Source organism: Dysidea avara, chromosome 13 (assembly GCF_963678975.1).
Source record: "Dysidea avara chromosome 13, odDysAvar1.4, whole genome shotgun sequence".
NCBI lineage: Eukaryota > Metazoa > Porifera > Demospongiae > Dictyoceratida > Dysideidae > Dysidea > Dysidea avara.
The window spans coordinates 4436961-4449375 of NC_089284.1; the positions used below are offsets into that span (position 1 = coordinate 4436961).

The 12415-nt window shown below is 39.0% G+C and overlaps 2 protein-coding genes across 2 annotated transcripts; one reads left to right on the plus strand and one right to left on the minus strand.

The window, feature by feature from the left end:
• Positions 1–1507: 1507 nt before the first annotated feature.
• On the minus strand, positions 1508–10519 carry LOC136242720 (unconventional myosin-Ic-like). Its single transcript, XM_066034173.1, has 33 exons — positions 10031–10519; positions 9862–9980; positions 9643–9737; positions 9433–9536; positions 8661–8741; positions 8518–8587; positions 8359–8468; positions 8205–8303; positions 7925–8041; positions 7678–7869; positions 7563–7630; positions 7408–7513; positions 7278–7358; positions 7140–7231; positions 7049–7094; positions 6901–6996; positions 6769–6849; positions 6544–6649; positions 6327–6485; positions 6038–6110; positions 5840–5985; positions 5700–5784; positions 5598–5652; positions 5129–5233; positions 4983–5066; positions 4832–4925; positions 4656–4723; positions 4518–4592; positions 4326–4463; positions 3940–4043; positions 3831–3884; positions 3733–3778; positions 1508–1799 (listed from the first exon to the last, which is right to left on the minus strand). Exons 1-33 carry the CDS (start codon positions 10154–10156, stop codon positions 1743–1745), a joined length of 3132 nt encoding a protein of 1043 aa, XP_065890245.1. The 5' UTR covers positions 10157–10519; the 3' UTR covers positions 1508–1742.
• On the plus strand, positions 10222–12345 carry LOC136242724 (protein spinster homolog 1-like). The gene is made up of 7 exons (XM_066034178.1): positions 10222–10519; positions 10571–10785; positions 10867–11130; positions 11195–11668; positions 11711–11776; positions 11827–11925; positions 11981–12345. The coding sequence occupies exons 1-7, from the start codon at positions 10420–10422 to the stop codon at positions 12242–12244; spliced, it is 1482 nt and encodes a 493-aa protein (XP_065890250.1). The 5' UTR covers positions 10222–10419; the 3' UTR covers positions 12245–12345.
• Positions 12346–12415: the final 70 nt, after the last annotated feature.

Below are 12415 nucleotides of genomic sequence, written 5' to 3' on the forward strand. Positions count from 1 at the left end.
AAATTTTATACCCTGGTATTAAGGCAATAGCAACATTATAGACTACATTGTTGTGCATGCAGTACTCAGTGTGAAGTGTATATGCTGCTACAGCTAGTAAGTACTCGATGTAGTAGTACTCTGAGAGATACAATGTAATATAGACTGTACATATATATATATAGAACATGATTAACTACCTAACACTGTTTGCTGGACTGATAAGACATTCTCTACTTCAGTAATCTGACACTTTAAACTCTAACAAGCATTCGGATTTATAGAGATTTCACTGCATTCTAATAGATCATGCAGCCAATATAATTATAGCAAATATCCATGATGTATCATGTGGAAATGATGTGGAATATTGAATTTCATTTCCATTGGAGAAAATGTTTTTAGCTATACATACATGTAAATGGATGATTAAAAAGTATGGCAATCGATCTTTTTAAGAATCTGGACTGCATTACCAATGCATGGGTTGTTTTCTCATTGTAACACTTCAATTTCTTCAACCACAGAAGGTTTGAGCTACAATGGTTAACTTATTCATGTACTAATTTTTAACTGATTCACACTCTGTATATAGGCATGACAACAAATTGGCTTTTTATAACTAGAAATTACTTATTCAAATTAAACTCATCACTACTGAACCTCTATCAGATCTATTATAGCAATGCTTTTTGTAAGTGTACAAGAAAAGACTGCATGTTAGTCACTACTGGGTCTGGGATTTTTTCATGTTTCAACTACATGTTTCTGACTCCCTGTATTCACAGGCTTTAAGCCTCCTCACAGGTGTCCCCAGTGGGATAGCACTAACAATAAGCTGATCATCCTAATAACAAGTAATAAACTGATCTTGACCTTACTGGCATATCAAAGTGATGTATATATGGTATCTCTTCCTAAAAAGATAGGACAGAGAAAGGAATGAAGGGAGGGGACTGCAGTTCATCTGTTGTGAATGACTTGTGCATATTGTAGTTTGTTGTCCAGTTTTCGAACCATTAAAATAGTCAAGGTCTCTCGGTGGCTGGGCCTTTGCCCACATGCAGACTCCTGCATCTATAACTTACCATATACTGCTATTGGATACCTCCCATTGAAAAATCCTGGCTTTATGCTTCTGATTACTCTATAGAACCAAGTGGAGTTTGAAAGTTCCTTCTCATTCTTTATCCTACAGAAATAGTTTTGCATTGGTGCTGCAACTATGCAAACAACTGAACAGCTAATAAGCTTTACATTACATGTAAAGGGACCATGAAGTATAAAAATATTCGAAAGAAAGAAAGAATATTGCAGTATGCACATGCTATGTTTAAGAAAAAATGATTTTATGGTTACTTTATTAGATAGATTCGCATGAAGGTTCATGGCCAAAAATTAAAACTGAAACTTCTATGGTAACAGTTACAACACTATTAGCATGTTTGGCATACAAAGCTAATGTTTTATTTCACGTTCGATTGTAAATTATAACACCACCATCATTGATACTTTTCATAAACCAAGATAAGGTAGCACATAAAATAGCACATAAAATAATCAGTTGTGTATATCTAAATAAGTTATATTTGTCAAGTAAATCAGATTACAAAACAAAATAGCTAGAGACAATGTATAGTTTCTGGATACAAGCTATATCTCATGATAGTATAGTTCTAATTAGCTATTAGTCACTTTCTATACAATTACATTGTATAACTAACTCTAATAAATAAATACTATGAAATTGTTTAGATGGATATTTATAAATAGCTCACGTCTAAGGCTTCAGCTTGTCTAACTCCACTAGGTGGTGCAATCTAGTTAGAAATAGAAAACAAACCACACAATTTGTAAATCATTAAGTGGCACCAATTGTTAATTACAGTATAGTATACCTTCAATTATCTGAATATTGATTATCCGAACCCTCAATTAACTTAACAGTATAAGTGACTGTTCTATTAGAGTATTTCAGCTAGAGGTGTATGTTCTACTAGAGCAGTTTACTGACAAATGAATGGCCTTCATCCAAACAAATTCAGTTATCTTATAGGTTTTTGCAATTGAATTCGTCACCTTTGCAATTGACTTCGTCCCGGTTGCAGTTGAGTTCGTTGGTTTTGGAATTGATTTCGTTGCTTTTGCATTAGAATTTGTCCGTAACAAGATTGCCAGCTGCAGTAAACATGAAAACAAGATGTAGCAGCTGCTCCATGATCTTGTTGAAGTCCAACTGTTGTAAACAACTCTTTATGATAATTCTTCTGCTACAGCTTCTTCAGCAACATTCGCAACTGTTCTTCGCCAATGGCGATGGGTGTGGTCACTCGTGAACAAGCTAATTAACTTGACAGGCAGCTAATGGCTTTGCATATAACCATTACTCTCTAGTGTCTCAAGTGGTATTATCCATGGCGAAAACGATTCACCTTGTGGTGATAGGCTGGTTTCTTAGAGTGTAGTTATGACGAATTCTTGTGCAAACGTGACGAATTCTTGTGCAAACGTGACAAATTCTAATGCAAAAGTGACAAAATCAATTGCAAAACAGATGAAATCAATTGCAAAACCAATGAATTCAATTGCAAACGGGACGAACTCTACTGCAAACGGGACGAAGTAAAGGTGACGAATTCAATTGCAATAACCTGTAATACTTTTTATGATTTAATTGGCACACAGGTATTCGGATAATGGAGGTCCCACTGTAGTAAAGAGTGGTTATGTGTGATCAAAGAAAGAATAATTTGTTGCATACTCACTATTCATCTTTATTATGCTTTATCTTTGCTTTAGTGTTTTAAAGTGAAATCTCACTTTTTATTTAAGGCTTTACAGCAAAAGTGCTGAAATCTCACTTAGCAGCCACCTCTTTAATAAGACCAGTGGCAATCTCTAATAGGTCCAAAAAAACACAGCCAAGGTGTACTTCATTACCTCGCCACCTCATTATTAAGACCAGATTTTTGTAGTTGGCCCTATTAATGAGGTCTCACAGTATTATGGTGACCATTCAATTAGAGCACTTGAATCATGCTGTAACTGTTACTCCAATTAATTTGAAACCACAAAAAATAAACTGTGATAGGTGGTAGACTATCCACGCACTAAATTTTCACCATGATCCCAAAGAGGTTTATCCTGTAGGCAAGTGGTCTTTTTTCGAGAATCTGGATTGCATGCTCATTCCCAATGGTTGGTTTTCTCATTGCAACACTTTGATTTCACAGAAGGTTTGAGTTATGATGAGTAATCTATTCACGTACCGATTTTAAATAAGCAGTTTACTCTGAGGCAGTGACAACAACTTTATCATGAAATTCTTCATTGCATCCAAACCGAATTTATTAATGAGATTCACCTTTAAACCCAATACTCCTTTACATATGCCAGATTTCAAGGCAATCACAAAACATATTATAAGTGTGGTCCATGTAATGAATTGAAAGATTCTACTATTAAAATAACTGATACCAATAACTTTATTTTCTCACATGTTTAAACAGGTTTGGGCTATCAAAATGCTAACATTTAAAACAATCAGTTCATTACATATAAAATATTGCACTTCATGATATCAGACTAAGAATTAAGTCACACCGATTATTGCATACTACTCTAATAAAACAATCAAATATGCGCTACAGTAAATCTCCCATGACCTTAGGTGAGCTTGGGGAATAATAAAATGATTAGATTAATCAAAGGCTGCCAAGTACTTTAATATAATTGGTCAAATATTTTACTTACCACTTGTAGTTCACCAGTTTTGGTTTTTGAAATTAGTTTCTCATTGCTGATGAAACAAAACCATATCAATCATCACCAACAATATAGTAAAAACCTACCCCTTGTGGAAGAGGATTGTGCCAGATTTGTTACCAACTAGATTGTGGGTTACACTATAGCCACGGTCACACATTGTCAACATGAGACAGTTAATATAACATTACTTACTTTCCAGACGAGTCGATGCTGAGGCACTCCAACTTGTTACTGTGTTCAGACAACAATTTGATAAGGAACTCTATCACGTGTTCCACTTCGATCAATAGGTCACCCTGTGGGTGAAGCCAGAACATCATGTCACAAGTATCCCAGCAGAACCTGTGCAATGTGGATACCTTGGGACCAACCAATATTGTCCTAGTCAGTTTATGAACTAAGAGATTCCCAAGTGTCTTTATTTTATTTTTGATTGTGCACATTAGCAAGAAAAAGTAGTGAATTACAAGAAAAATACTGTTGACTTGACTTCAACTTTATAAAACCCCTCAACCATGACATACTGCATTATACGATTGAGGTAAATGCTTAAGCTACCTACCTCAAATTTAGCTCACCTTACAGTCCTTAGAGTCAGTTGGCAATCTAATGATGATCACCCCATCAGTCAGTGAGCTGACCACTATCCCTGAGATGCTCTCAAACAGGTGCTGCTCTTTCAACTTATATGTGCCTGACTCTAGCACTAAACATCCCTACTTGTACAGGAGGCTAGGTTACTTTGGGGATGTTGCTTTTGGTATACTGACCTTGTCTGTGATCGCTATCACCCTTGGACGAGGCTTGTAACCATGTCGATCGTATTTTGTACAGTGTGCAGCATACTACACATGAACACGTGTAGTTACATGAGCAGTGTTGAAATAGCAACACAAGTGTACATGTACCTTGACAGTCCCAAGACCAGGGAACTTATTCAGACAGTTAGTCTGCATGTACTGCTGTTCTGATGGGGCTAGGGGTATGAGGAATACGTACATATAAATAACAAGTATAGTATCCCACTATCAATGACACTTCCATTACCCTACCCTTACTGTAACATACATACATACATACATACCCAAGCGGTTTGACACAAACGGAGCAGCCACACTGGCAGGATATGCTTCCTTACGTCCTTTAAATGCCTCACTTGCTGTTAGCTTCAGGCTAAGCTGAACATGTTTAATGACATACAACTATTTCCCTACATATATTTGCTTTACACTAACCTGTGCCTTCCTTTCTGGTGTTAGTTTCTGCATGTACCCTCGCACCATATTTCTCTGATGTATCAATCGAAGCATGTCAGATGCCTTGACAAAATAAAACCCTTACTGTTACCAACACCACAATGATGACATCATTAATAATTCACCTCAACTAGAGCTGGGGGAGGAGTTGGCCAGGAGTGATCAAGAACATTACGAGGGAGTTGCTGGGATAACCTCTTCAGGAAATTGACCCTGACAAACTCCAGGAACTAAACAATAATCCAAGCACTAGCATCCATTGAGATACTCCCCACCCACACATAGTGAATTGAAAACAGAAAAAAAACCCAACCAAAACTAAAAACATTGAATACAAACATTGAAAACCCACTCCAATACCATTTCACAACTAGGTGTTTTTTGATAAGTGACCACATCTAGTCCATCATTTTTAAAGGCCGTGAGGGTCAGGTCTTCCATGACAGTGAGTGGGTAATAATATAATAGCATTTAAAATGGTTAAACACCTAACGGGTTTATACCAACAGTCAGCACCCAAAGATATGCTACATCTTGACACACACACATGCACGCACACATCTTATGGTACAGTACAATCTATGATGAACGTACATTAACATTCTCTGGACATTTTGGTTTATTACGATTCTTGAAGCCAATAACAAACCTGTTCAAGACATAGTCAATAAGTGAAACGTGTTGCCATTTACTTACTTCCTGACAACCATTGCAGCTGCCCTGTACCGCTTGGCATAGCGCTGAGCAGTAACACGTCTCCAATGTTTGGCTATCATCGTTACTATAGTAATAACACAACATTATTGTTGGATCATATGAGTGTACTAAGAGCTCACCTGACCACTGCATCTTATGGTACACCTTCCTCTGCTGGTACATCCTGAACAATGCTGTGATCTGAGTGACCAGTTCATGCTTACGATTCTGGAAACGATCTTCAGTTTCAAACAGCGTCTTTGGAAATCGGATGAATATTTTAGTCCTACAGGGATATGTCAACATGCAAAGCAAGACAGGCACATGCTACCACATACTTGCCAATCTTGTACTGCTCAGAAGTGTAGCCGAGGTGGGTGCACAGCTCTCTAATACCATCCCTATCATTGCCTGTAACCAGACCATGTAATACACAAGTAGACAGTCAATAACTGCCCACACATTGAAGGTAATTCTGATGGGTAACTCTCAGTACAGGAAATACTGTGAACAATTTTCCGCAATTTATAGGCCAACAGAGTAAACAGTATAGCCAGCAACTGTCAAGTATTGCAAAAAGTGGGCAACTAGTATGAGGTTATGTAAGTACTACAACCCACCACACACCTCTCCAAGTGGGCCAGGTCTTAGGACAGAGGGACTTGTAGCGCTCCAAGAACACTGCAAATGGTCTACGATAGCAGAAGCCTGCCCGACGCACACGAAGGTTCTCCATCAGACCAAGATATTTCACTTGATGGAAAATGATTTTCTCATCCAGCAATGCTATGTGATAAATACATGATGGTATCACCAGCAGTACAATGATACACCATGCACTTACCAGGTCTTTTGTCATCATTTGGCTTGATACAGCGGACATAAGATGGCTGTTTGGACATCAGTATCACCATCAACTCTGCAAGACTGGTCTTGAATTGAGTGGCTGCCTATATAGATGAATACAGCAGTAAGAAAAAAAAAAGGACAATGAGGCAACTTCCTCAAAATTGTGCAGCACAAATGCCATACCCACTAGTAGTCAAGCAGACTGCACCCACTAACTTACAGTTGGAGGTCTCTTCTTAGATTGCAGCTCCTCTAGGGTAAAGATATCCTTTAGTACTACATTACTACTGCCACTCATTGCCTGATGACATGGAAACAAATGATATTACATTACTGAAGAAGGAACACTCACCTCTTTCAGGTCACGATATAATAGGTCATTGTTCTTATCCACAAACCCAGTGATGCAGTAGGTGACATCACCAGCATAGTGACACAGTCGGAACTCCTACAGCAGCATCAACCATGTAAATCATTTCTTAGTAGAGATCATGTCTTACATTACGAGCCAGCGTCTTTCTTCCTTCATAGTCAGTAGTCTGATGACTGGTACAGCATAAGTAAAGCTATTATTAACTAAACAATGGCTACCTGATGAAGTGGGCATGATTCCCGACTCCCTTACAAAGTCGTTCCAGGAAAGTGTCATCAGAGACTTCGCCAGGTCTCAGACACTCCTCATCCTACACAGCATGTAATGTAAACTATAACTGAATCTATTATACTCACCAATATGGCAATAATTCCTTTATGCTTTTCCTCCACAAGATCACAGATAATCTTGTTGTTAAAATACTCCACTGGCTCCCACTACAACCAACCAATGATAGCAAGCAGCTACCAGCCCCACCCACCAAACCTCAATATTCTCCTGGAAGTATTCCTCTTGCTCTGACTTGAGCGTTAGCTCGATAAACAACTGCTGTAGTTTCTCGTTGCAGTAATTGATGCAGAATTGTTCAAAACTGTACACAATATAATCTGTTAGTCCCAATAATAACATCTGCTACTAACCTGTTAACCACAAATATCTCAAAGCCATAGATATCCAGCAATCCCATCACATTTTTCCTCACTTTGGTCTGCATTCATATTACTTATAATTCTACTAACAATACTTCCCCAATACCTTATTCTCTAATGAGGAGTTTAGCCGGCGCACTAACCACTGGAACATCCTCTCGTAGGTTGCCTTAGCTAAAGCATCACGTGCATACAAAGCTTGTTCTACTGATAATGGAGTCAGCAGCTTCTCCCCACGAGCTTCTATTGTACGATGGGTCAAGGACTTCTCCAAGGTCTCAGCTGAACATTGCAACAACTATTCACAACATCCACACTCAAACACATTGTGGTTACGGGCTATAGTAGGTCACCTTGGCTAGAACACTGGCTTGGTCGGTGTCCTTCAGTTGTGAGCTCTCATCTGTATCTCCCCTCACATAATCAAGGTTTCCCAGATGCATAACTCCACCAACAATCTCCCACAGACCCTATATAATAATCCATAACAGATACACTACCTACTAAGCTAGGGAGTACGATGAACGTCTAGCTTGTTTTCACTATAGACATCAATAATTTTTATATGGACAACTACATTATGAAGTTACCCCCTCCACACACTTAACACCAGTGATACATTCATCAACATACCTGACATTCTATGTCCTGGAAGCCCAACACAGACAGGGCTTGCTGCACCACTACAAAGTCAGACTTGTCATTGATAGTCTTCACGTTAGTACAGTCACCCTGTAAATTTATTCATGAACATCATGTGACCAGTACTTTGGAGGGGGGGAATAACCTGGCACAACAAGCGATAAGACTGTGGGTCTGACTTTAGCTGTAGTTGTGACAACAAACTAGACCCAGCACCAGCAAGTAGCTGATAGAAAATGTGAAAGTTGCGCTCGCCTGAAATAACAGTCAATAATAGCAGATAGGGACTGGAAGGTAACCACACCTTGTGCCTGTGTCACAACCCTTGATTTCTCCAGCAGATAATTGTTGATGTGACCACCAACTGGAGACCCCTGTGATGCACATACAATAAATACTAATGGTAGCATTCAGAAAATAATACTCATTTGTTATACATTAACACACCTTATAATCAAACTCAATATCCATGTATTTTCCAAACCGACTGGAATTATCATTACGTATCGTCTTGGCATTACCGAAAGCCTACAAGGGAGCAGCAGTAGGGATGTAATTATTTTAATCACCACTAATCAACTAACAGACACATTACACACAACACCATAAGCCATCATACAACATTGAAAAGGCTGCATGAAAATTAATTACGCAGTTCACTACACCAAATCCACCAAAGAACATCTCCACATTAAGAAATCTCATTAGTTGAAGTCTTAGTTTTGATGACACTGTGACACCAACAAGAGAATCTTGATAAGATTTTTTCATACAGTGCCAGCAGCAGTAACACAATACTTTAAATGCATAGATAGATGGAGAATTTTCAAGTGTGCAGTTCATTTTCTCTTTGGCAAAGTAATTGTTGTTGCATTCCAATCATGACTTATACTCAGTGGAATTATGTACAATTATGTGACGCATAAAAGCCCATTTTTGTATTATCAATATTGCTTCCAATTAAGGCTAATTCATATAACGTGAAAAAGTTATATAATGCAGTATTTTATTTAGGATCTATGTATGTAAACAAATATTATGACAATTGTGATAATGAGGTGCATTTTATCAAATTATTATCGCATAGCCTTAATGTGTGTACACATGCATGACACACACACACACACACACACACACACACACACACACACACACACACACACACACACACACACACACACACACGCACGCACGCAAATGCACAAGCAAACAAACACACCTCCAATACAGGGTTAGACTGCAGTAACCTCTCCTTCACTCTATCAACATCACCAGCATGACCACTACAAGAAGCCAAGTAGTGCAAGATCTTCTTAGAAGCCTCTGAATGAAACACATACCACATTATCTAATAATGCATGCACCCCATTAACAAATTGACGTGACAACTAGATGTCAGCCACATCATTACTTCACAACTAATCACTACCTGTCTTGCCAGCTCCACTCTCCCCTGAAATCAGCACACACTGGTCAACAGCCTCCTCTCTCATTGACCTGTAAGCTGCATCAGCTATGGCATAGCTATAAGCATGCAAACAAACATCATTATGCATCATTCCACATGTAAAAAAAGGAGATACGTTATTTATATGGCTAATATGTCTCCACATAAGGACTAATCGTATGCACCACAAACGCTACTCACATGTGTGGTGGTAATTCATACAGATTAACACCACGATACTCGTCCATAGCTTCAGTCCCATACAGGCCAGGAATGGTCTTGTACGGGTTAACAGACACCAGCACGCTGCCTATGTAGGTCTGTACGCATTTATGCTAGGATAAAGTGGAAGTTGTACGTCGTAACTAACGTAAATAAGGTTCTCCTGGTATCGCTTCTTGAGGTTCTCCACGAAAGCATTTTCGCTTCTGTAGTCTTCCAGTAGCACAAAGTCTTGTACACCAATTTTGTCTCGCTTAGCGAGTTGGCTTTCCATGGTCAGCTAAGCTCGGCTCCACAATGACTTAGCCTCGAACAGTTTTTGCCCTGATATGGTAACGCGTATGATAAATATGCGAATAGTTTACGTAGAATACAGCGGAACGTCAGCTGACGTGTAGAGACGCATTCAGGTAGCTACCCTAGTTTAGTATTCGTCCACCTGGTACCCTGCGTCGAGCTTAATGTGTTGTATAAAATTGTTTGAGACAAAATTCTGGTGTTAAGCATCTAACTTATTGTCGACTACTAACCAACCACATGGGGCTGATCAGTGCTGAAAACGTTGTCACGTACGTATCTATGGTGATATTATTTATCATCAATCTATTGAACTACATAGATCGCTACACTATAGTGGGTAAGCATTAATTAGAACTCTACATGTTGAATATATAATGTGCATTATTAGGGGTTTTACCCGAGCTCAAGAATGGAACACAAAATGGTTTCCATGAATACTTGTCTGACACTAAAGTGGCTTTCCTACAAACTGGTTTTATCATTAGTTACATGTGTTTCTCTCCTGTATTTGGTTATCTTGGTGACCGATTCAGTCGTAAGCATATAATGGGAGTAGGAGTGATATTATGGTCATCGTTTACTGCAGCCAGTTCCTTTGCTCCAGTAAGCTATCAGTTCTACCAAGAGTAATAATATAATTTACTCTTGGTTCTACTAGTTGTAATGTTGCAATGGTCCTTGCAGAATTACTGGGCCCTATTAGTGATGAGATCAATGGTTGGAGTAGGAGAGGCTAGTTATGTGACAGTGGCTCCAACCATCATTGCTGATTTGTTTTCAGCTAGAATGAGAGTTAGGGCACTGTCCATCTATTACATTGCCATCCCTGTTGGTACTGCAATGGGTTATGGGGTGGGATCAGGAGCAGCTACAATTGCTAATGAGACACTCTCCAAGAATTATACAGCCACTCATGACCTGATGAAACCATGGAGATTTGCCTTAAGGGTATGTGGGATATTTACAGTGGAACAGTATCCACTTAGTTGTATGATGCATGGTATGTGTGCAGGTCACCCCCGTGTTGGGCATACTGTGTGCTCTGTTAATATTGTGTATTCTGAGGGAGCCAGCTCGAGGACAGAAAGAAGGTGTTAGCGTCCGTGGCAAGTCAGGAGTACGAGCTTACTTTGAGGATATTATATACTGTGTCAAGATCCCTTCATATATGTTATCAGCATTGGGTTTTGCTATGGGAACATTTTCCATTGGAGCACTAGCACAATGGGCCTCATTATTCATCTACAAGACATCACGTGATATTGGCCATCCATACAGCAACACATTGACTAACTTATTGTTTGGTGTGGTGACGGTTGTCGGGGGACTGGGGGGCACAGTAGTAGGGTCAGAGACTTCTAAACGACTACATTCAAAAGTTGGACCAGCATCCGACTGTTTTGTGTGTGCTACAAGCTTACTACTAGGTGGTGTGTTCACTTATTTGGCACTCACAACATCACGGCACATCCTGGAGCTCAGTTGGGTAAGGCCATCATAATATGATACTTACTATGTTGGTTGTTAGGTTTTGATGTTTTTTGCTGTCTTCTCATTGTGTCTATGTTGGGCTCCTGTCACCGTAATTGTCTTAGTAAGTTTTTGCTATAGTGATACATGATGTATTAATTATGGTGACAACAGAACACTGTTATACCAGAGAGGAGGTCAACAGCTGCTGGTTTTCAAGTGTTCTTGTCTCATATTCTGGGTGACTCCTTCTCTCCACTTCTAGTTGGAGCGGTACGTTTTTTTCCCACCACTTTTACCAAGAACACATCAATTATTTCTTTTTCAGGTGTCTGATACAATCCGTGGTGATCATAAGACCGATCATGCAGAGTCACTCTCTTTACTAAAGGCTCTCTATATCACTTGTTTTGCTGCAGTCATCGGTAGTGGACTATTCTTGATGGCCACGTTCTACATCCGTGAAGACTGCCACAAGGTGGATATATATGCCAACAAGCACCGCAGCAAGTTGGGCCGTGATCCAACATCTAGTGAAAGTGACACTGAACCTCTTGTTAACAGTGACTACAATGCAGCTGTTAATGAATAAAACACCATTATTTTTAAAATTTTGTACAGTATTACAATTACTTGTGCCCCAATTGCAATTTCTTTGCTACCATAACTCTTTATAATGGTTAATGTACCTTATCTATTTTATTTAGTATAAGATTTAGTGTATTTACCATAATACCTCCTAAGTGATTAAAGTCTTATCGTT